General features: G+C 51.2%; 10 protein-coding genes across 10 annotated transcripts in view; 6 read left to right on the forward strand and 4 right to left on the reverse strand.

The window, feature by feature from the left end:
* Positions 1 to 1,255: 1,255 nt before the first annotated feature.
* Positions 1,256 to 2,552, forward strand: MYCFIDRAFT_64238 (uncharacterized protein; the record flags this gene model as incomplete). Its single annotated transcript, XM_007927730.1, has 2 exons — positions 1,256 to 2,084; positions 2,134 to 2,552. 2 exons carry the CDS (start codon positions 1,256 to 1,258, stop codon positions 2,550 to 2,552), a joined length of 1,248 nt encoding a protein of 415 aa, XP_007925921.1.
* An 805-nt stretch (positions 2,553 to 3,357) lies between these two features.
* On the reverse strand, positions 3,358 to 4,395 carry MYCFIDRAFT_36188 (uncharacterized protein; the record flags this gene model as incomplete). Its single annotated transcript, XM_007927551.1, has 2 exons — positions 3,358 to 3,778; positions 3,851 to 4,395. 2 exons carry the CDS (start codon positions 4,393 to 4,395, stop codon positions 3,358 to 3,360), a joined length of 966 nt encoding a protein of 321 aa, XP_007925742.1.
* Positions 4,396 to 4,990: 595 nt separating this feature from the next.
* Positions 4,991 to 6,173, forward strand: MYCFIDRAFT_153671 (uncharacterized protein; the record flags this gene model as incomplete). The annotated part of the gene is made up of 1 exon (XM_007928146.1): positions 4,991 to 6,173. One exon carries the CDS (start codon positions 4,991 to 4,993, stop codon positions 5,984 to 5,986), a length of 996 nt encoding a protein of 331 aa, XP_007926337.1. The 3' UTR covers positions 5,987 to 6,173.
* A 994-nt stretch (positions 6,174 to 7,167) lies between these two features.
* MYCFIDRAFT_36183 (uncharacterized protein) lies at positions 7,168 to 7,971 on the forward strand (the record flags this gene model as incomplete). Its single annotated transcript, XM_007927549.1, has 2 exons — positions 7,168 to 7,653; positions 7,705 to 7,971. 2 exons carry the CDS (start codon positions 7,168 to 7,170, stop codon positions 7,969 to 7,971), a joined length of 753 nt encoding a protein of 250 aa, XP_007925740.1.
* Positions 7,972 to 8,798: 827 nt separating this feature from the next.
* On the reverse strand, positions 8,799 to 10,363 carry MYCFIDRAFT_36383 (uncharacterized protein; the record flags this gene model as incomplete). Its single annotated transcript, XM_007927564.1, has 3 exons — positions 8,799 to 8,882; positions 8,962 to 9,682; positions 9,771 to 10,363. The coding sequence occupies 3 exons, from the start codon at positions 10,361 to 10,363 to the stop codon at positions 8,799 to 8,801; spliced, it is 1,398 nt and encodes a 465-aa protein (XP_007925755.1).
* A 184-nt stretch (positions 10,364 to 10,547) lies between these two features.
* On the forward strand, positions 10,548 to 11,725 carry MYCFIDRAFT_51495 (uncharacterized protein). Its single transcript, XM_007927665.1, has 4 exons — positions 10,548 to 10,579; positions 10,885 to 11,090; positions 11,167 to 11,343; positions 11,404 to 11,725. Exons 2-4 carry the CDS (start codon positions 10,899 to 10,901, stop codon positions 11,560 to 11,562), a joined length of 528 nt encoding a protein of 175 aa, XP_007925856.1. The 5' UTR covers positions 10,548 to 10,579; positions 10,885 to 10,898; the 3' UTR covers positions 11,563 to 11,725.
* Positions 11,726 to 11,767: 42 nt separating this feature from the next.
* On the reverse strand, positions 11,768 to 13,604 carry MYCFIDRAFT_36375 (uncharacterized protein; the record flags this gene model as incomplete). Its single annotated transcript, XM_007927562.1, has 4 exons — positions 11,768 to 12,005; positions 12,068 to 12,677; positions 12,729 to 13,217; positions 13,274 to 13,604. The coding sequence occupies 4 exons, from the start codon at positions 13,602 to 13,604 to the stop codon at positions 11,768 to 11,770; spliced, it is 1,668 nt and encodes a 555-aa protein (XP_007925753.1).
* Positions 13,605 to 14,850: 1,246 nt separating this feature from the next.
* On the forward strand, positions 14,851 to 18,053 carry MYCFIDRAFT_153679 (uncharacterized protein; the record flags this gene model as incomplete). Its single annotated transcript, XM_007928147.1, has 5 exons — positions 14,851 to 14,899; positions 15,040 to 16,064; positions 16,137 to 16,693; positions 16,769 to 17,304; positions 17,365 to 18,053. The coding sequence occupies 5 exons, from the start codon at positions 14,851 to 14,853 to the stop codon at positions 17,904 to 17,906; spliced, it is 2,709 nt and encodes a 902-aa protein (XP_007926338.1). The 3' UTR covers positions 17,907 to 18,053.
* A 1,023-nt stretch (positions 18,054 to 19,076) lies between these two features.
* MYCFIDRAFT_182689 (uncharacterized protein) lies at positions 19,077 to 20,567 on the reverse strand. The gene is made up of 4 exons (XM_007928148.1): positions 20,213 to 20,567; positions 19,911 to 20,045; positions 19,756 to 19,859; positions 19,077 to 19,705 (listed from the first exon to the last, which is right to left on the reverse strand). Exons 1-4 carry the CDS (start codon positions 20,231 to 20,233, stop codon positions 19,333 to 19,335), a joined length of 633 nt encoding a protein of 210 aa, XP_007926339.1. The 5' UTR covers positions 20,234 to 20,567; the 3' UTR covers positions 19,077 to 19,332.
* Positions 20,568 to 20,639: 72 nt separating this feature from the next.
* MYCFIDRAFT_153683 (uncharacterized protein) overlaps positions 20,640 to 22,896 on the forward strand; it is a 2,495-nt gene continuing 238 nt past the window's right edge. The window contains exon 1 of the mRNA XM_007928149.1: positions 20,640 to 22,886. Coding sequence (XP_007926340.1) covers positions 20,653 to 22,881 — 2,229 coding nt within the window. The 5' untranslated portion in view covers positions 20,640 to 20,652 and the 3' untranslated portion in view covers positions 22,882 to 22,886. The remainder of the gene's footprint in view (positions 22,887 to 22,896) is intronic.

Genomic DNA, 22,896 nt, shown 5'->3' on the forward strand with positions numbered 1-22,896 from the left:
TTAGTGAACAAGGCGGGAGGCCGGGATACACCATGTCCCCACTCGTCATTCCGTGGCGTCTGCTTGCGCCGTGAACCTTCTCGCTGCCACAACACGAGCGCGACCAGGCTGCATTAACCACATGACTCGGCAAAGTGACGCGCAAAGACAGGCTCTTGTAACTCGGCCATGTCCTCCGTACAGATTCTGCCGATGAAGAGACGCATAGAAGGATGCGCCTGGCGCCAGCTGGGAAGCTGCTTGGCTCTAGCCAGGAACAAGAGCAAGATGCGGAGTGTCACCACGAACCTCACGAACCGTTCGCCAGCTGGCCTTGGCCAAACTGCTCATCGAGGCTCTGCAGCTTTCCCTGTTGATGCAGACTATGCGGTGACTTCGCAGGGGAACCGCTGAATAGACATGACACCAGAATGCAGGTGCTGCCAGAGCAAGCGACTGCATGCACAATTCACCAAGTTGCCCTCGCACGCTGCCATCTGCAGGCCACGAATGAAAACTGCACGACTCCTTCTGCGGGTGCTGTGCTCGACGAGATCCTTTGGGTGGGCATATATAAACACTGGTTCCGAGAAGAGCAGATATGACCGGAGAATTTCCACGACAGGAGAGTGCTCGTCTTGGCTGGAGACAGTGAGAGGAATTGCATTATTTGCTATGAACGCTGTGTCAGATCAAGACAAATGTAGCCGGGCACGAGTCGCTGGATTATTATTGTCGATTTAACCGCGACCCTAGCTCAGTACCCCTCCCCGCTCCCACATCCTCCGTAGCAGTGTAGTGTGGGAGCTGTGCCACCGCGTGAGATGAGCGTCTTCGCCGGCCTCTTGTCTTCCCCTGGACACGAGATGGTGATAAATTGATGTTGCTGTTGTTTCTGCTGTGAAGTGCCGGGAATCAACAAGCAGATCTGCCGGCAGCCGAGTTGCACATGCGGGGACCTGCGCTTGAGGCTCGCCGACATCGTTCATCATTGTGCAGCACGCACAAACTCTCCCTCCCTCGGGTAAGCGCGACCGTCCACAGACTCACAGAGCTCGAAGGACCAGTCGGCGCAATTCACGCATTCATACACGGAAAAGGGCCCTTATATCTCGTCCGCCGCATCTTCCGCCCAGCATAAATAATGTCTGCCATCCGATCTCTCTATACCGCTGCCTCGCCTGCCCTGCACCAATCCTACGCCCGCACCCGCATCCTCCCAGCAGCACGAACCTTTCCCCGACCAGTCGCTGCGAAGCTCGTGCAACGCCGAAGCATGGCGTCACAACACATCCCCAAGATCAAAGTCAAAAACCCCGTCGTCGAACTGGACGGCGATGAGATGACCAGGATCATCTGGAAGGACATCAAAGACAAGTTCATCTTCCCATATCTCGACATCGACCTCAAGTATTACGACCTGGGTCTTGAGTACCGCGACCAGACCAATGACCAGGTCACCATTGACGCCGCCGAGGCCATCAAGAAGTACAGCGTGGGCGTCAAATGTGCGACCATCACGCCCGACGAGGCGCGTGTGGAGGAGTTCAAGCTCAAGAAGATGTGGCTGAGCCCGAACGGCACAATCCGTAACATTCTTGGAGGCACTGTCTTCAGAGAGCCAATCGTCATTCCCAAGATTCCTAGACTAGTACCTGGCTGGAAGAAGCCAATTGTGATCGGTCGTCACGCGCATGGTGACCAGTACAAGGCTCAGGACAAGGTCCTACCGGGCCCGGGCAAGCTCCAGATGGTCTTCACGCCAAAGGGAGGCAAGCCAGAAGTCATCGATGTCTTTGAGTTCACCGACAAGCACCAAGGCGGTGTTGCCCAGACTCAGTACAACACTGTGGAGTCCATATCAGGCTTCGCACACGCTTCCTTCAAGCACGCGCTCGCTCTTAACTACCCAATGTACATGACCACCAAGAACACTATTCTGAAGAAGTACGATGGAAAGTTCAAGGACACATTCCAGGAGATTTATGAGACCACATACCGCAAGCAGTTCGAGGAGAAGGGACTGTGGTACGAGCACCGCTTGATTGACGACATGGTTGCTCAGATGATCAAGAATGAGGGTGGCATGGTCATCGCCATGAAGAGTGCGTGACTCGTTCATTCCCGTTACAAATCCGTGCTAACATTTCCCAGACTATGACGGTGACGTTCAATCTGACATCGTCGCCCAGGGCTTCGGCTCGCTCGGGCTGATGACATCGGTCCTTGTCACTCCAGACGGCAAGACATTCGAAGCAGAAGCCGCCCACGGTACTGTCACTCGCCACTACCGCGAGCATCAGAAGGGCAACCCCACCTCCACCAACCCAATTGCCTCCATCTTCGCGTGGACAAGAGGCCTTGCTAAGCGTGGTGAGCTTGATGGAACCCCAGAAGTGACCAAGTTTGCCGAGTCCTTGGAAGAGGCGTGTATTCACGTTGTTGATCAACAAGGCATCATGACCAAGGACTTAGCTATCAGCTGTGGCAAGAAGAACGATTACGTGACCACGACGGAATACCTGGACGCTGTTGAGAAGCGCATGAGAGCAGTGCTCAGCTCTAAGCTCTAGAGGATTTCCGACAGACTCTTGGAGATCACGAGACAGCATTCTGCATACAGTCCAGTGTACTGCTGACGCCAGCCTGGTTTCAGCGTAGGGCTTCGGCGCATGGCTAATGTAAATTTGTAAAGATATTAGAGCGAAGTACAGGTCTTGAGGACCATCGATACCCTACAGCTTCCGCACGCACATTTCCTTCCTGGAATCGCTAAACGCGATTCGTCCCATCATGACTGACCCGAGCAATATGAACTCAAGATCCGCCATTTGGTGTTGCGAGTCCCAAGGAGACCTTTTCGTCATACTTCTTGTGGTCAAAGCTCTAAGAATCAGCATTACTATAGGCTGAAGTCGAACCAAAGTATTAACTTGGAAAGCACTCTGACAACTCAACTGGAAATTGCGCTGGAGGGGTCTCCAAAACAGGAAGGTCACATTGAGGAGATCATGAAGGAATTTCAGAAGATATGCAATCTGGGGGGTCAAGTGAAGATCGCCGTGTCTGGTCATGATGATGAGGAGATGCAGGCAATGGCATTGGGACTCGCAAAACAGAAGTTCAAGAAACTGTGTCGACTCCGAACCAACGTGGACTGAGGAGAAGAGCGGCGAGATTAGGAGAAGTCCGTTGAGCCTGAGATCTCCACAGTACCGACTTCCTGCTTTCCCTAGTCCAAGCCAGCAATCTTGTCTCTCCCGAATCAAGGAGATAGGATCGCGATGAGTTCGAATACGTCGGCTCTAACCAAACCAGTCTCTTGTGTCAAAGACTTTTCAATCATTCATACTGCAACGCAACCTTACATGCCCTCCCCTACAAGTTCGGTTTAAACTTATACCCCTTCGGCACAGGTCTATTACCCACCGAAATCGGATCCCACCAAGGCCAAGCCGCAGGCGCATCATTCTGCATCGTGCCCTGAAAATTCACAGGTCTCTTCTCCAAAAACGCAGCCACGCCTTCCTTGTTGTCCTTGCTACCGAAACATTCATACACGATCCTGCTGTCGAGCAGGTGTGCGCCTTCTGGAGTTCCGGGGTTTCGGTACATGAGTTCTTTGATGAGATAAAGGGAGACGGTGGAGCAGTTCTTGACGACTTCGTCTGCGAGTTCGAGGGCTCGGGGAAGGACGGCGTCAGGGGTGTCGAGGACTTCGGTGAAGAGGTCTGAGAGGAGAGGGTGTTTGGCCGGGTAGGTTGCGCCTGTTGTGCAGAGGTGGAGGGCTTTCGATGTGCTGCAATATCACATCAGTAAATCTGCTTCCTCCATGTCTCTCGGCTTGTGGAGATGTTTGTTTAGTACTCACCCAATCAATCTCGGCAAAAAGAAACTGCTCGCAGCCTCCATAACCAAGCCTCTCCTCGCAAACACGAATCCAATCTTGGCATCTTTATACGCGATCCTGATATTCATCGGCAACGTCATCGTCACGCCCACACCCACAGCACTCCCATTCAAAGCTCCGATAGTAGGTTTTCTACACCTGTTGATCGCCAAAGAGACTCTACCTCCTCCATCCCTGTGATCTCGATTCTGCTCTTGGCCTCCTACGAAACCCGTATCCAAATCCGCACCAGCACAGAACATTTTGCCATGACCAGTGTGTACGATACATTTGACGCGATCATCGATGTCGAAAAGCGTGTAAGCGTGCTCGAGCTCGTGCATCATGGTGGGCGTGAAGGCATTGTATTTCTTTGGTCGGAAGAGTGTGACGAGCTGGATTGGTGTGACATCTTTGGAAGATTCTGGGACATTTGTGACTTTGATTTGCGTGAAGCCGATGTCTGCGTAGGATTTTGGAACTTCGATCTCATGGAGAGAGGGCGATTCGAGGTACTTGGAAGCCATTCTGATTGGGGATCGGATATGTGAGGAGAAGTGTGCTTACTGACTTTGTCAACAATGAGATAAATAGTATATAGTTCAGCCTACAGAGAGTGCGTCGTCGTTGATCGATTACCGGTAATGTGTTGCTCACGGCAATGGCTACAAGCAGTGTAGCTAGTCGAGCTCTGCGAGTAGAACTAGACTTTGGCCGAGGTCAGGCTTGAGGAGGGAGTACTCCTTGTCCATGCCAAGTGACACCAGCCACGTGTGGACTGGCTTCACTCACGCGCTTGTCCCGCTCATCCTTACAATCCGCTTCGATGACTTCGTACATAAGGCTGCAAGTCGTGCCGTAGTGTCGGCGTCCAAGTGACCTTTGGCTTCAGCGGTATGCCTGCACATATATGCGATCTGCGTTGTCGGCTCTCCTCACACACCGCATAATGTGTGACCTCTCCATCAACTTCGGGACCGACCACAAGTCGTTACCGAGACGAACTGGTTCCACCTTGAGCCCTTCTGCACGGCGGAAGCTACACATATTTGACGACCACAGCATGTCTGCTCCGGTCACATAAAGCATCTTCCTGCACACGTCTGAGGCAAATTCGGCACCATGGTTCCTCCTCTCATAGCACTCGAGGAGCATTTTCTCTCTACGGCCGTCTTGGAAGCGTTCGATGATGCATATCAAGAGCAGTTCAAAGCCATACCGGCAGCCAAAGACAAGCTAGCAGATCTGGACAGCCTACGATTAGAAGAGATGGCGAAGGGAAAAATCTCAATGCAAGTGATATCACATGCGTGTGCTCCTGGTGGGCCAAGTCCTGAAATGTGCCGGCAAGGAAACGACCAACTGGCTGCGGCAGTCAGAAAGAATAAGGCCCATTTCGCCGGGTTCGCAGTGCTGCCTATAGCAGATCCAGATGAGTGCGCCAAGGAATTGGAGAGATCGGTAAAGGATCTCGGATTTGTTGGAGCCCTCATCGACAACCACGTTAACGGAAAGTATTTCGATGGTGACGAGTACGATGTGATGTGGCGAAAAGCAGAGGAGCTCGATGTACCTATATACCTGCACCCAACGTGGCCTGCCGAGGATATGATGCAACAGTCGTACACAGGCAACTTCACCGCGGGCGCAAGTCGAAGCTTGGGAGCATCTGGCTGGGGTTGGCATTCAGAGACTGGTCTTCACATCTTGCGGCTGTACGCTGCAGGAGTGTTCGATAAGTTTCCAAGGCTGAAGATTATCATCGGTCACTTTGGTGAAATGCTACCATTCATGCTTCAGCGGATATCCAAGCTTAGCGTGCGATGGGGCCAGCAGAGGCGGAAGATACTCCAAGTTTGGGAGGAGAACATATGGATCACGACATCAGGCGTTTGGAGCCTAGATCCATTAAAGTGCATCCTCGGGAACACGAAGATCGATCATATCCTCTTCAGTGTCGACTATCCATTCGAGCCCAACGAGAATGGCCTCAAATGGATACAGGATCTCGAAGACAGTGGCTTGGTGACTCAGGAGGAGCTTGAAATGATTGCGTACAAGAATGCGGAGAAATTGCTGAAGGTCAAGGCACCTCAGATTACGAATGGTGTACACTGAGGCTGGCGAGGATGAGGTGTATGCCGCGTTGCCCGGCGCGCATTTCTTGGCTGCAGCATCATGCTTTCGTGTCGTTGCATGTAACTTTTGGCGTAGGTTGAGATCGGGATGAGGTGGCGAAGTCCAGTTCTGCCTTCAATATCGACAGAGGTAGATAGGTGTAAAGGGATCTATGGATTGTTACAGCACATGAACAGAACCAGCTCTTGCGTGTGTATGACAAAAGGCATTGATGTAATCGGGAGGGACGAAGAAACAGTGTTTGAGCAGCAGCCAGGATGGGCGACAGGGATGCGATTTGGTCCTGCGCTAGCGCACTTCTTATTAGTTAGCTTCAAGCTGCATCTTCGACTCGCAGCCTGCGTGAAAGCATCCCGTCCATTGCATCTTGCATACAACTCGCATCCGCCGCATCAGCATCAGCATTACCATCAGATATGATTCCCCACAGCGGAACTGCACCGTACCGGCGTCACGACCAATACAAAAAGCAGTCGCAACCATCCTGCCTTCGCAAGCTCGCAGCGTGGCCAGATTACACTTTCTCGGCTCGATGCGCGGACTCGCTTCGGTCGCTCCTCCTCCATGTGAACAGGCCTCCGGCACACTGGCTCAGACTCCGTTTGGCCGTTTCACAGCATCGCCCTTGCTAACGTTATCGCTCCAGATCAGGAGAGGCCGCACGCAGGATTGTTCATTCCCTGACTCACGCCAACATAAGTAACGTGACACCGTGGCAATATCGGGTTTCTCCAAACCAATAAGGCAGTTGCGCGTTCTGCAGGCACTTTACGCGTGCCAATCACGTCTTCCCCCAACCCTTGCTATCAGTATGTATGCTTTACTCCGGTCGCCTCGGACTGGCATGGCAACTGTGCAAAGTAGGTTACAAATGTGACCAACATGCCCCCGTTTCAGCACCGCTTTTTCGGCTGAAAAGAGGAGTGTTGCCTCACAGGCCGTTGCAGCCTGCCATCTATAAGTATACCCTTCCTCCTACACCTTCTGATACCGCTTTTGGCTCTACGCTCTTTTGTCGACAAACCCAACACAAATCTGGTCAACCCGTCATCTCACCATCATGTTCACATCTACAACCCGTAACAAATCATATCGGGATAGCTTTTCGTATAGGGCGGGAAAGTCGACGAGCAGCAAGAGGCAGAAGTCCTTCAAAGAATATGCGCCAACGAGGAAGATCATCACAGCGCAACCAGTTCAGTCGTCTTCAGCACAATCGTCGCCAACAAAGACTGCTAGCAGTGCGCCGACGTCTCCGTACGTGTCCTATTCTTTACTGCCGAACGCACATACTGACTTGTCATAGAAATCTCAACTCAGCCATAGTCACGATTGCAGTAGGACCAGAGCAACGACTCTTCGCCGCGCACGAAGATGTCCTGTGCAAGTCTACCTTCTTCGCCATTCAATGTCGTCAGCAATTCTTCGAAACGAACGGCAAGCGAGTAGATCTACCAAACGAGTCTCCGGAAGTCTTCTCCGCGATCTTGGAATATCTATACAAGGGCGACTACACTCCGAAAGTAGAGTTCGACAAGAAACACAACAGTTGGTTCCTCGACGAGACACCTTCTGCAACGGGCTCGAGTGAAAGCATCGTCCATGCTGCCGATGGCACTGCCATCCTCAAAGACACTGTCATCTACGTGCGTCTTCTTTCCCATCCTCTATCTCCCACATACTCACGTCAGCTACAGTGTTCCGCCCACCGCTACGGACTCGTCGAACTCCAACGTCTCGCCCTCAAGAAACAAGGCCTACAATCCGGCGTACAGTGCTCAACAATCCTCTCCTCAGCACGCTACGCCTACGCCAATACTCCAGCCTCAGACAGCAAGCTCCGGGCACACTACCTCGCCCTCATCATCCGCAGTCGCAACACATTCAAGCGCAGCGGCACGATGCAGATGGAGATGGAACGAGGCGGAACAGCTCTGTTCTTCGACCTCTTCGTCGCAATGTAAGTGTCACGACTCATCCATATACATGCACGAGTCCTCCTGACTAACATCACCGAAAAGGGTAAACCACCTCGACGACATTGCCAATTCCCGATCGCCACGCACTTGATTCATTTCCCACATTTCATCTCAATCAAAAAGCTCCCGGCTGCGGCGCCCGCAAGTCTGGTCGTAGCTGACTCTCATCTCGTACTGTTTCTGTCTACGCTTGTAAAATCCCTTCTTGTACATAATCAAAATCTGACAGCATTAAATTTGGCATTCAGCATGGCGTTTTTTTGGCTGGGAAGAAGAAATCAAGAAAGACACGTTGAGATTGTACCACTACTATGATTCTGCTTTCTAATGGAAAATCAGACTGCAAACCAGAGAATGGAAGGGGAACTGCGGGAACGAAATTTTGGGGGGACCTTGGTACGCTACTGCTCTGGAATTCTGGCTTGCTACTTATCGCTGCCTGGTCGTGGCGAGAGGATGTAACAATAGCATATCTATCGACATTTAATGTCATGAATTTTGATGAAACTGGTCACCCTTTTCTTCACCCTTCTCTCTCTCATTTCAGCTGCTGGTGCGCAGCCTTGTAGTGCACTATGTTGCGAAGCAGCCTCGCGCTCCTAGTCGCCTTGCTTGTCGCCAAAGGTGCAGAGTCGTCGTGTGATGTGATGAGTCATTCCGGGTGGCTGAACATCAAGCAGCTTCCGCCCGCGGCAGCAATGATAGGTAAATGTCATGCCGTCCCATTCGACTGTCGGCACCCTGAAAAGCGGCCACAGCTGCGAAGGTTCGATGGATCTCGTGGTTGTTGTTGCAGATAAGAGGCATCTGGCTCAAACGCCTGTTCCAGGGAAAGCCTCGCCTTTTTTGAGCACCATCATGCGGCGATCTCTAGCGATGTATCCTTTCATCAAGTTCTGTGCCATGGTCAGCTCCGATGTGCTCCGTGATGGTTAATGGTGGCTGCCCGACGGGGCAGCTTAAGCCACAACGCACCTTATAGATAGCATTCGCTAGCAGGCATTCAACCTCATCGTTATCAATACCGCCTTCTCCATCACCGACATCTGCGCCCGCCAGCTGCAAAGCTGCCGCGAACTCATCGATCGGAATTCTTGTTCGCCGCACAGGAGCCGAAGTGTCGCCTTCTTTCGGAGGGTCGTACCCTCCAGCAAGGAAGACTCTCCGGAAGAGATTTCGGATGATGGCATCGCGACCACGCTCAAGTGTAAGGTATATTCGGCGCTTGACGAAGTCTTCTTCGCCACTTTCAAGTGCGCGCTCGAAAGCTGCCAGGTCTGCTTTGCGAATCGCATCCGCAAAAGGTTGGAACAGTCGTGCCAGATTAGGATTCTGCGAGAGCAAGGTAGAGGATGGCAGCATGTGCGATGTCAAAAGTTTCGTCGGGATGAGGTATGTCAGTATCAGCTGGAGATTTTTCTGCGACCCGACATGGCACAAGTTGTAAGCAGCAGTCAGATGTTCCTCCGCAGCGCTGTAATCTTCGTCGACAAAGGAAATGACTCCACAATAGTACATGAATGGTACTTGGTGGCTTTTGGGGAAGGCTGAAAGCGGTGGCATATCGCCTGTTGTCGCCTTCAGTGAACGCAAGATGTTCTTCGACAAAGAGAGTTGGTTCAATTTGAAATGAGTCTTGAACATGGCAGTAGCGATGTAGTAGAGCGCCCACTTCCTCGAGTCTTCGAGCGGGTTGCTATACTTACCATGAGCCTATGCTACGGATGCGAAGTGGTAGCGATATGGGTCATGAAGACAGCAGACTGGGCAGGAGAAAGACTCACCGGTCGCCATGGCAAAGACTGAAAATGCGATTGGTCTGGCGCGCAGCGTCCTCGAGCTTCTCATTCCTGGCGCTTGGGTCGAAGGCATCTTCTTCTTGGAGGCCGCCAAAAGCCAGACCATTATCACGTTGGCTGGTAGTCTTGTCATCTGCCTTGATCGCAAACACTCGCAGATATTTCACGGCCACATAGAGACAGGGTATAGTCCAAGCAGCGAGAACTCCGGTTTGATATGCTCGAATGAGGGCATTTACGAACTCCTTCCATTCTTCATAGACCTTGGCCCAGTCTGCCTCGTTGGTCTTGCCCACGTTTTGAGCTTCCTCAGCTGCGAGCAGTGTGCCCACGAATTTGTGGTAGATGGTGAATAGGTCCAACCACGTGTTTGCCTCTTTCTTGTCGAGACTCAGAGCGGGATTGTACTGCAGTTTGTATTGCAGGTCAGTTCGCACACTGAACTGGTTCACGCTGTTTCTGAAGTTGTAAAGCCGGCCAGGGTCGTGCTTCGGCGGTTCTGGTGAGATGGTTGTTGCGAGAAGGTACCCATTAGGGCCTGAGGGATCTTCGTATGCCAGTGCAAAGTCCTCGAACATCACATCCGAGTTTGCCATTTTGACGGATTGTGTATGTCTCTTGCCAGGGAAGCAGAGGAGACCATTGATTGGAATGCAGCAGCAGCTTCGAGCTCGCGCCAAGACTCGGCCCGTTCCATCCACACTCCCGCGTCCGCGACAAATTCCACCTCGAATTGTCCAACAATCGAATTTCAGCGACTTTGACGACGCAGTACTAACATACAGGTCGACTCAGTAAGTCCCACTTACTTCTCAATCGCTCAATCTTCGTACTGACAATCACTCAGGGTAAGCAATGTCCACCGCAATCGCGCCCGCGCCGCGCGCTTCACAATATGGGAGAAAGAGCATGGAATGATGGTTCTGCTGGAGCATCGCGAAAAGAGCCTGAATAGAAGGAAGCGACTGCAATGATGGCACACTACATCTAGCCGGAGTAGCACACTCATGTGTGTCTACGGGGATGGCTATGGACACATACATCTCTTGCTAGTACAACATATTTTGTAAGACGGCTGCTGATTCTGATGCCCATATCAGGTCTCCCGCAAAAATGCCTAGCCGACTCCAGGAATATCAGGTCATTGGCCGTCACCTTCCAAGTGATGCCAACCCGACCCCAAAGCTCTACCGCATGCGCATCTTTGCTCCAAACGATGTCGTTGCGAAGAGCCGATTCTGGTACTTCCTTGCCAAGCTGCGCAAGATCAAGAAGGCCAACGGTGAGATCGTTAGCTTGAACAAGGTGCGTACCGTCGTTACCTTGGCGGAGTGCTGTTAGCAATGAGGGAAGGAGAATGGGATATTGATTGAGAATACAGATCCACGAGAAGCACCCACTCAAGGTCAAGAACTTCGGTATCTGGATCCGCTACGACTCGCGTTCTGGTACCCACAACATGTACAAGGAGTACCGAGAGATGTCCCGCTGCGAGGCTGTGCAGGCTCTCTACCAGGACATGGCATCCCGCCACCGTGCCCGCTTCAGGACCATCCACGTAAGATTCGCACAACTTCACCAAAAGCCCAAGCAACGGAATACTGATCAAGCTGCGCAGATCCTCAAGGTCATCGAGGTGGAGAAGACCGACGACATCCGTCGCCCATACATCAAGCAGCTCACCTCCAAGAACCTCAAGTTCCCAATGCCTCACCGTGCACCACCAACCAGCAAGAAGGTCGTCTTCGCCGCGACCCGCCCGAACACCTTCTACTAGATGTGTTGAGCGCTGTCTGCATTTGGGACTGGGGAAGCGGATGACTGCCCGGATCGGCGGTCTCGGAAAGGCGTTGCTCACAGTGTGCGTAGCTAGCGTATGACGAAAAAGTAGCTGGCACTATGTCCAAGATGCATGAATACCCAAAGTTTTTCACGTTTCACACTCGTACTATCATTTCATCATTGGCATCTTCTTCATGAAATTACACTTTGAGCTTGGCCTTCGAGGCCTTGGACTTCACAATCTCATCCTCAGGCCTCTCCTCGCCGTCAATGGTGTACAGCGTAGCAACACCCAATCTCGCAGCTTCCTCCTCAGTAAAGGTCCCATAGTAGTCCTCGTCATCCTTCTCGCCCAGGCCAATGGGCGGCCACAACTTGTTAATCGCATAGTGCACTGTAAAGCTCACAGTGAATCCCAACGGAAACGCCAGATAGTACCTGAGTTCACTCAATGTCAGCAAAATGCACTGAAGTCCAAGTCCACTTCCATCTGAACTCACAAATTCGTACAAGCCTCCGGCACCTTCACTTTCGGCGTGACAGCATGCGCGAATCCCGGCAAGAGATACGCCCATCCAATGACCCACGACGCGAAACTTCTCCAATTAATCCCTCTCCAGTAATAGTACACCCCTTCCTTATGCGGATTATACAAATCACTCAACTTCACTTTCCGTTTCCTCAGAATCCAGTAATCACAAGTCATGATACCGACCATCGGGCCGAGGAAGACAGAGTATGCTGAAAGCACTGAAATGAATGTCGAGGCCGCTGAGAGGAGTTCCCAGGGACACATCGCGATACTGAGGACGAGACCGATGTAAGCTCCTCGCCTGATGTTGATGTATGATGGGAAGAGACCGGCTGTGTCCATTCCGGCGGAGAAGGCATTGTCGATCGTGTTGATTGCCAATTGGCAAATGACTAGGCCAAAGCCTGCGAAGAAGGCTGCAGCACGGGATTTGGGGTTGTAGTCTGTATCGAGCCATTTCTGGACGAGATTCGGGGGATTCCAGATCGCTTCGCCGTAGACAGCTTGAGAAGCTGAGGCGCCGAGACAGCCAAGAGCTGGCATTATGGAGCCTAAGACGATGATGGAAAACCATTGCCCTATACTGTCATTAGTCAGTAGTCCTGATGTTTGATGGTAAACAGCCATACCGAAGACTTGGTCGCCGGGTCGTCGGGCGAAACGGGAGTAGTCCATTTGGTTGCTTAGGCCCACTGCGATGCTTCCGATCACAGTGGTAACTCCGTGCACGATCGACCAGCCGAGATCCCAGGATGATGTGGCTTTCGCTGGTTGAGAGAGTAGAGGTCCGCCTCCTCCTGCTTCGTTCATGACCCAGATGACCATTGAGAGGAGGGTGAGGGCTGAAATTATGTTGAAGATCAGAATGATCCATTTCATTTTCTCGGGTCGGACGTATAAGATGGGGATCATGAGCACGTTGAAAATGATCCAGCCGACGAACTGTTTGGCATCCATTTTGGCGGATTCTGGGAATGGGTTCTTCAGGTTTTGATAAGATGGGAATATGGCGCAAAGGATGTTCTGCACGCAGAGCCCGCCTGTCCATGATTGCACTGAGAACCAGACAAGTGAAAGGATGATTCGCTGGACTATGGCAAGGTAGCTGCCGTACATACCTAATCATGACCTGTTAGTAGATAGCTCGCGTTCCATTGCTGCATATTTCACTCACCCCAAATGTACCTGCTTACGACTGGAAACCCGATATGCCATTCAGCGCCCACGTAACCGTTTGCAATGGCTACTGCAGCGATGATAAACTTGCCAATGATGACGGCAAGGATGGCTTGCCATACCGCAAGGCCAGCGCTAACCAGCGACGCTCCCAGCTGGAAGTTACTCAAACATATTTGATTGATGGCCCAGAACGATATGTAGGCCCATCGCGTCCACGTGCGTCGGCTTGGTGGCAATGGTCGGATATCCTCATTGATCCAGAAACTCACGACACTCCTCGAATTCGTGGGCAACCTGATGATTTCCAAGACTCGTCCTAGTCCCATTGTGATCGTTGTTGAAGACAACAGCAGTGCTGGCTTACCTCCGACTAACCTTTTGTATGAGCATACCTATTTTACTGATAGGCAAACCATCATGCATTCGCATGGCACGACTGCCGAAGTGTGCGATCCCAGGTGCGGGTCAACATCCTCGCGGCTGTCCAGGATTCAAGCCAGAAGTAGGTTGTGCTGTTGGCCGACGGCGCGGGCAGGAGATAAGAAGTAAGTTCGTCGATGAGATGTCGTTGGCCGGCAGCGCCGGCAGACCCTCAAAATTGCTGTCCGTATATTACTAATCGGCTATGCATTCATTGCCACCTAAGCGGAGTACCGTCCTTGGATTAGCGCTCTTTATAGTGTAAGCCGCGGCCATTGCCGGGACCGCGTCCTATACGCGTAATTCGCTTAAATAGGCTATTAATCTTTAATAAAAACTAATTTAAAAGAAAATATAAGTAAATTCTTATTATTTAGCCTATAGCTCTAACTGCCTACTATAGAACTAGTACCTTAGTAGTAAGTCTAGTAGTCTAGAAACTATCTACTATAGAACTAGCACTTTAGTAACAAGTCTAGTAATCTAGAAACTAGAAAAGAAACTTTTTTTAAAAAAAATAGTACCTTTAATAGTAAATGCTAATATAACTATATTTTAGTATATTAAAGTCTATTAGAATACAATTTTTTTAAACAATATATTATAGTTTAATTTCAAATTCTTAATAAATAGTAGTTAGAATTTCGACTTAGAAAGAAACATCTTTTTAATATAGATATACTCTAAAGTATTATAAGAATGTACTAGACTAAATATAAGGACTGGTTTTATAGCCAATGTATTACATACAGATTACGTGCATCTGTCTAGTTGCATTGCAAGCCACCCTTTGTTACGAACTAGTCTATGTACGAGATAGGAAATTTCCGGGGCTGGAAATAACAACACGGTCAACACCAAGCGAGACAATTGCCTGGATTGGCTATCGACACGCGCGAGCATGGTTCTGCCGCAGGGCTCTAGCTTCGCCGTCGTGCGAATCGCAGAGAGATGCGCCGACGCCGACGGCAGGGTGGCCGGTGGTGGGGAGTCACGTCTTCGCAGCTGTATTATATTATCAGACGATTGAGGTCAGGATGAGCTCGGGCAGCTCTCAGAGGCGCGAGGATCGAGGTCACTGTCGTTTTTGTTGCTCTTATATCATTTGGTGAAATTCATACTGGTGACTGGAGCTCAGGTTACAAAGTCAAAATGGGCAGCGTTGCACAAAAAACAGTACGCATTGGCGTTGATGTTGGAGGTGAGTGAGCGAGCTGGGCTGAGAGCTTCGACTTGGCACTACTGGCCCAGACGTCCCAGGCTAAGCATGCTTAGGCACGAACACGGACGCCGTTGCGATTGAGCCGTCCAAGCAATTCACAGAATCTCGAGGTGTTCTAGCACATCACAAGACCCCAACGACTCCCGATGTCACGGAGGGGATCGAAGCTGCGGTGCGAAATGTCCTCCAGAAATCCGGTCTCCCATCCGAGAGCATCGCAAGCGTTACAGTCGGCACAACACACTTCATCAATGCCGTAATCGAGCAGGATGCCCGTCGCCTTAGACGTGTTGCCATAATACGTATCTCTAAGAGCTTCCTCCGCGAAGTCCCACCATTCTCCGAGTTCCCGCCAGGTCTGACGAGCATTATCAAGGGCTACGTCGGCTATGTTGATGGAGGCCTGCATATAGATGGGTCACAGGAAGCGCCGTTGGTCGAAGAGCAAGTCGTAGAAAGATGCGCAGAAATCAAGAAGCTGGGTCTGAGCTCCATTGTTATCGTGGGAGCTTTCTCTCCAATCGATGACCACTTTCACCAAGAAGACCGAGTGCGTGATGTCGTGCTTCGCGAAATTCCGGAAGCGGATGTTGTCGTCTCGCATGAAGTTGCGAACATTGGTCTGTTGGAGCGAGAGAATGCGGCTATCCTCAATGCCGCCATCTTGAGATATGCAAAGAGGACCGTCAAAGGCTTTAGACGGGCGATGAAAGCACTCAACCTGACTTGTCCGCTTTTCTTGACGCAAAACGATGGCACCCTACTCGATTCTGCCGCAGCTGCCAAGATTCCGATCAGAACGTTCTCTTCTGGTCCAACGAATTCCATGAGAGGTGCTGCGTATTTGACAGGTCATGAGACAGGTAGCCAGTCAGCCATCGTTGTCGACATCGGTGGAACGACGAGTGATGTCGGCGTTCTCTTGCCCTCTGGACTACCCAGACAAGCAAGTGCGTATGTCACAGTGGCTGGGGTGAAGGTAAATTATTCGATGCCGTCGTTGCACTCCATCGGTCTTGGTGGAGGTTCCATCGTTCGACAGCAAGATGGAAAGGTCACAGTTGGCCCGGATTCTGTAGGACACTACCTCACACGCGATGCTCTTGTGTTTGGCGGCAAAGTTCTCACCTCATCTGACATTGCTGTGGCAGCGGGCAAGGCACAGATGGGCGATAGCAAAGCTGTTGAAACGCTGGACAAGGCGCTCATTCCTCAGGCTGAAGAGCGAATCAAGCAATTACTCGAAGGGGCTGTGGACATGATCAAGACCTCACCAGAGCCGCTGCCTGTGCTTCTGGTTGGCGGCGGTGCTATCCTGGCTCCCTCCTCTCTCAAAGGAGCATCAGAGCTCAAACTACCACCGTATCACGATGTAGCAAATGCTGTGGGAGCTGCCATCTCAAAGGTCGGAGGAATTGTCGACATCATTCAACAGATTACAGACATCTCCCAAACGCAAGCTGTTGAGAAAGCGAAAGAGATGGCAATCCAGAAAGCAGTGGATGCAGGTGCTACCAAGGAGAGCATCATCATTGCAGAAGTCGAGACCTATCCTGTGAGCTACATGGCTAACCAATTACGAACGATTGTCAAAGCAGTGGGCGAACTGGATATAAACATGCAACCTTCTTCCCTCGACGATGACGAGACAGATGGTGAAGGCGGTGCACCTGAAGCAGCCAAGGACTTTGCCATCAAAGTCGTGGATGAGCCACCAGTCGATCCTCGTACGTACAAGCCAACCATCGTCAAGAACGAACAAGGCATTCTGGAGTGGCAAATTACGGAGACTGATATCAACTACCTCGCGGATGGTTGCTACGTCCTTGGCTGTGCCGGAGGCGGTAGTCCAGCGGCCTCACGAATCCAGCTTCGTGATATGCTGCGTGCTGGCTACAAGATGCGTTGCATCCGTCCTGAGGATCTGCCAGAGCCCGGTAACATTTATTGGGGTGGCCATATGGGCTCTCCAGCGACGTCCAATGAACGTCTTCAATCTCTTGAGACAGTCAAGGCCTTTGAAGCACTTATGGAGTATGTCAAAGATGACACGTTCGATGCCGTCATGGGCCTAGAGATAGGTGGTGCAAACGGCATTGAACCTTTCCTGGTTGGATCGAGTCGCTTCTACGACCGCCCAGTCATAGATGCCGACTGGATGGGTCGCGCCTATCCAACCTACTGGCAGACCACGCTCGCTGTCCACGCACCAGGAGAGCTGGTTCCATGTGTGATCGATTCTGGAGACGGCAAGACCATCATCATGACCAAAGCCTCGAATGATGAAATTGTCGATCGTGCATTACGAGCCAGCTGCGCAGAGATGGGCTCTCGAGTCGGCAAAGCTGCGAGACCAACCACATCCCAAAGAGTGAGAGAGTATGGTGTCCTCAACACTGTCTCGTTAGCATGGAGAATTGGTCGTTGTATCGCCACCGCCGAAGTCAGTAACACGCTGTCTACCGTCGCAGAACAAATCGTGGAACAAGTTGGAGGAACCAAATCGGCTAAAGTCCTCTTCAGAGGCAAGATCGTTGGCGTCGAAAGACGTCTTTTCAAAGGCCATTCTTACGGTACCATCACCATCGCCTCCCTAAGCGCAAGCGAAGACGACGACTCTGCTGATCTCAAAGCACAACGCCTGCCCGCAGTCAAAGAATCCGGTACTCTTATCATCCCGTTCAAGAACGAGAACATTTACGTCGAGCACGTCGACGATGACGGCACGAAGAGCATCATCGCCAGCGTGCCAGATCTGATCTGTGTCCTCGACGCTGGCAGTGGCAAGAATCTCGGGGTTCCTGAATTCAAGTATGGATACCGAGTCTTCGTCATAGGCATCACTTGTAGTCCAAGATGGTCCGACACGCCACGGGGATTAGAGATTGGTGGACCAGGCTCTTTCGGGTACCATCATATCGAATACAAGCCTTTGGGCGAGTATGTGGAACCTAGGAGTGTGATTGAAGAGTATGCTCCGAAATGAGATGTAGGCCGAATCTACCACAGGAGTTTGACTGCCTGTGGTAATGGTCTCCGTCGAAGTGCCATTTATCAGCTATCTGCCGGCCACGCCATTGAGTCGTGAACGATTGTCAAAGGCTGTGAAATGTAAAAGCGTATTTAAAGGCTGCTCTGTATCAGAAGTATCCTCAATCTCGTGTTCGAAAAGCATCAACACCAAAAAAGTTATACTGAAATAAGACTTTGACCCCACTGCACACAGGAAGCCGTGGACGGACTTTCGTGAAAATCACAGCAGATCTGCCTGGATCAAGTAAAATGGAAGAGAGACTCTGTATGCTATTCAATAACATGCGCCATGCCACCAGCCCCAACTAGAATTCGCAGCGAGGCGTTTCTCCGACTTTCTCGACGAGGACCTTTTGTATACTTTTTAGGCTAAGGACAACAGAATACCGTTGGAAAGAGCGTCCTTTTACGAACGTTTTGAATCCTAATCTTAATCCGGTTCGGTTTGTTCCAAGGTTCGTAGAGCTTTCCTTGCAGTATATCGCACATTCTTCCCTAGAATCCCTACCCTTTCGACTCTATGAATATCTTTCAATAATACGAGGCGTACAAGTAGAAGGTGTGAGTAGCTCAACTCCTGCCAACGCAAAAAGTGGCGTACTGGTAAACGCATACTACGAAGCTCTTCGATTTACTGACGGTATAGAAGTTTCGATTCACAACTCTGCATGTTTGGAATACGAGAATACTGGATTAATAACTCACGGTGTCTTGACTGATTTTGTTTGTCCTTCGTGCTACAATGTTCGAGTACATATAGACAACAGTTCTTTTAATGGAGATGTTCACCTTCCTCCGGGACGAAGCGATCGACTTTTCTGGGCCCACCCGGTCTTGCATGGTGAAATATTTCAAGTACAAGTGCATTGGGAAGGATATCAACATGGTTGATATGCTGGCTCCCAGAAGAAGACAACCCATCCCCAATCGTCTTGGCAGTGCAAGCAATCAGAATAGAAACCAATGGTGAAGGCCCGAAGCATTAGTGCTACGATACAATGGATCTTGTGATGGCGGAGAACGCTCGCAAAGGTCTGTGCAGATCTTGAAGACTGTGCGACTTGCGCTGGTCGTGGAGGGAGCTGGGTGCGTTATTGGCAGACTGGCAGTTTGGAAAACTGCGCAGGGGACAGGCATTTTCTAATTTCCTAGCAAAAATACCTAGTCCTACGTGGTGCTCGTGCTTTTCATGTTGAAGCTCATGTGCTTCTTAAATGCCCTGTACATCAACCTCCCTCTCGATCATCCGTTGTGCCATTATCCATCTCATGGCCGATCTTTTTGTGTCTTGTCATATGGTAGCAAAAGATGCTCCATCTCACGGCCGTGTTATCATATTCATTGGTGTTGTTCCTCGATGCGGGTGTCCAATTCAGTATCTACCGGTCCTTCTTTGGGGTGTTATCGGGAGCGGAGACCTCGTCACCAAGACGGTTGTACTCGTTGCTTAGACCTTGAGCCTGCTTCTTCAATGCCTCGATCTCGACGTCTTTCTTCTTCAGCTGCTTCTTCAGCTCGGAGATCTCGCCAAGATCGCCAGCCTTACCAAGTCCAGAAGAGGTCTTGCCTGGGTTTTCGCCCTTGAGGTTCTTGACTTCCTCCTCGAGGCGGAGAGTATCGAGGATCATGACGTAGGTGCGGTTGAGAATGAGGGAGAGGAAGAGGGTGAAGCCGCAGAGGTACATGTTGCGCTGCGAGTAGAACTTGCGGGCTTGCACCTCCATGCGTTCGCTGCCAGCCACCGCGGCAATACTGAGAAATTGTTAGGGGACTTCAAGTGATGTGAAGCCGAATCTGCCTACCCTGCCGCTCCACCCTGGTACTTGGCCTGAGCCAGTTCTACCTGGACGCGGTAGACGCGGTTGACACTGTCAATGAACAGGATCAAGATGAATATGAATGTGATCTGGATGAGGTCAGTGCGCAGGCTTGCGTGTGAATGGCACGTTTAGCCCACCTTTAATCCATATTGTAGTTTGGCTATCAGAGGATTCTCGGATATGAAGGTGAACAGCTTGCGCTTGATGGTGAAGGGCAGTGGGATAATGAGGGACATGAAGACGGTCATCTCGAAGACGAGGAGGGCGAAGACCTAGAAGAGGCATTGTCAGCATGGGACACTGGCTCGAGGTGGGATATGGGAAGCTACGGGAGTGAAGATGAGGCCAGGCATGTTGACTGCTGGGAACAATGCTATGTCGGAGGGATGAAGTGTGAGACGAAGAGGAGTAGGAAGCGGGCAGGAGTACGTAGACTTACGAGGCTGTAGTAGAGCGTCATGGTTCCTGTTTGCAAGAGCTCGCAGGTTGCTGGGAGGTGTTTCTGTGCTGTGCGAGATACTTCGGAACTCGAAACTCCAACTGAGGGCCGTGATGGTGCTGAGCGGACGAAGGAGGGTATGTCGAGTGTTTCAGGAGGGAAGTGAAGTGTCTGAACTTGTATGACAATCTGTGTAGTAGAGGTGTCCACAAACGAAGAGCAGCCTACAAACTTGGCACGGCCACGATGCGATGCGATGCCATGCGCCAACGCCAACGCCAACGTCATCGCAGAGTGGCTCTTGCTCAAACTCAAACGTGGCTTGAGGCGGAAAGTTATCGATAAGCTCCCAGAGTGGAAGTGAATTTCGCATGCGCATTGGTTTGCGTTTGCCTTGCCAGCCATTGTTATTGCGTATCGCCAATGACGCCTCGGTCAACATGGCGTCGAACGAGAACCCTCTTGATGCCTCCGACTCTCTGAAGCGGCGTGCGCCTGATGATGCGTCTACAGAGAATTCTCAAAGCGACATCTTGCCTGGTGATTCAGCCACGACTCGAGCGCAGAAGATCGAGCGCCATGGCCATGACCATAATGGACAACTGAAGGGCAATGGCGAATTTGAGGAGCCACCTAACAAGCGCATCAAACTTGATAATGCATCTTCAGAGCCAGAGCGACCAGAACGGCAGAAAGGTGTGGCTCCAATCAAGAAGGAATATCTGGTGGATGTGACCAATCGCAAGTCCGACAATCGCGCTCAATATGATGACGATGCCGCCGAAGCGGGAGGCAAGGCGTCAGAAGAGACAACAGGTGGTAGGGGTGGCAAGAAGACCAAGGGCGGACAAAACACAAATCGCAGCTGGGGAAGCTCCAAGGATGCTATACAATTGTGCAGGTCAAGAGCACATGCGAACGAGTTCTCGCCTATCACCTGCTCATTTGGCGCAAGATGTAAGCATGAACACGATGTTAGACGCTACCTAAAACATGGCAAGCGAGAGGACATGCAAACCTTCAATGGCCAATGCCCCATCTTCGAGCAAAAGGGCAAGTGCAGAGATGGATGGAAATGCAGATGGGCCATGAGTCACGGGAAAGAGATTGAGCACGAAGATGGCCGGAAAGAGCTTGTGCAGATTGTGAAGGATGAAGCAAATGCTCTCGCAGAGCATGGCAAAGCAGACTGCGAAGATGAAGACTCAGTAGGGGTGGTCAATGTCGTTAGCAACGCCGACAAGATCATCCTCCGCAAGAAGAAATGGCCGACGCCGAAATCCGACAAGATGGTCAAATGGCTAGACCAGACCCAGACTGGTGGCGATGATAGCAAGCAGGCCAAGGAAGAGCGACAGAACAACGCAGCGAGATTCACCGAGCCACCCTTACGGCCTTCAGAGAAACGGCGCATCTATTATGGCCCTGAGACTCCAGTACTTGCGCCTCTCACAACTCAAGGCAACTTGCCATATCGTAGGCTCTGCGTTGAACTTGGAGCGCAAGTCACATGGTCGGAAATGGCAATGGGTCTGCCATTGATACAAGGCGAGAAGCAGGAATGGGCGTTGGTGAAAGCACATGAATCGGAGCTGCAGTCACCGGCTTATTTTCCAAAGAACATCGTGCATGACTACGACAACAGCAAGGACATTCGATTTGGCGTGCAGATGGCTGCCAACAAACCTTGGCTAGCCTTGAAGACCACCGAATGTCTGACAGCACTGTGTCCGAATCTACGAGCAATCGACTTGAATTGCGGCTGTCCGATAGATCTCGTCTATCGCACCGGCGCAGGATCAGCTCTCCTTGACGCTCATGGCAAATTAGAAAAGATCCTTCGCGGCATGAACACTGTTTCTGGAGAAGTGCCTATCACCGTGAAGATCAGAATGGGGACCAAAGATAAAGTCCCTACTGCCGAGAAGCTTTGCCAGAAGCTCATCTTGGGCGGACACGAAGCACAAGATATGAATCTCGGCCCTGCAGGTGTCGCAGCAATCACTCTCCATGGCCGATCTCGTCAGCAACGATACACTCGCAGCGCAGATTGGGAATACATCGCCGAATGCGCAACTTTGGTCAAGAAACTTCGAGCCGATAGCGCCAAAGCCCAAGACACCATCCGTGAACCCGACGCACGAGACATGCCCAATACCTCCGACGGCCTCCCCTACTTCTGCGGCAACGGCGACATCCTCTCCCACATCGACTACAACGAACACATCTCCAACGCCAAAGTCGACAGCATAATGATCGGCCGCGGCGCCCTCGTCAAACCCTGGGTCTTCGAAGAAATCGAAAAGAACCAATACCTCGACAAATCCGCCACCGAACGTCTCGCGTACGTCGAAAAATTCTGTCGTCATGGACTAGAATACTGGGGCGCAGACGAAATCGGTGTGGGCAATACACGACGTTTCTTACTCGAATGGTTATCATTCAGTTGTCGATACGTCCCGATCGGGTTGCTGGAGTATTTGCCACCGAAATTCGGGGATCGGCCTCCTGCGTTTAGGGGAAGGAGTGATTTGGAGACATTGTTGAGTAGTGGGAATTATAAGGACTGGATCAAGATCAGTGAGATGTTTTTGGGTCCTGCGCATAAGGATTTCAACTTTCAGCCGAAGCATAGGTCGAATAGTTATGAGATTGAGGCGGAGGGATGATGGAGTGGCGCTCAC

The sequence above is a fragment of the Pseudocercospora fijiensis genome (assembly GCF_000340215.1).
Source record: "Pseudocercospora fijiensis CIRAD86 unplaced genomic scaffold MYCFIscaffold_4, whole genome shotgun sequence".
Lineage (NCBI taxonomy): Eukaryota > Fungi > Ascomycota > Dothideomycetes > Mycosphaerellales > Mycosphaerellaceae > Pseudocercospora > Pseudocercospora fijiensis.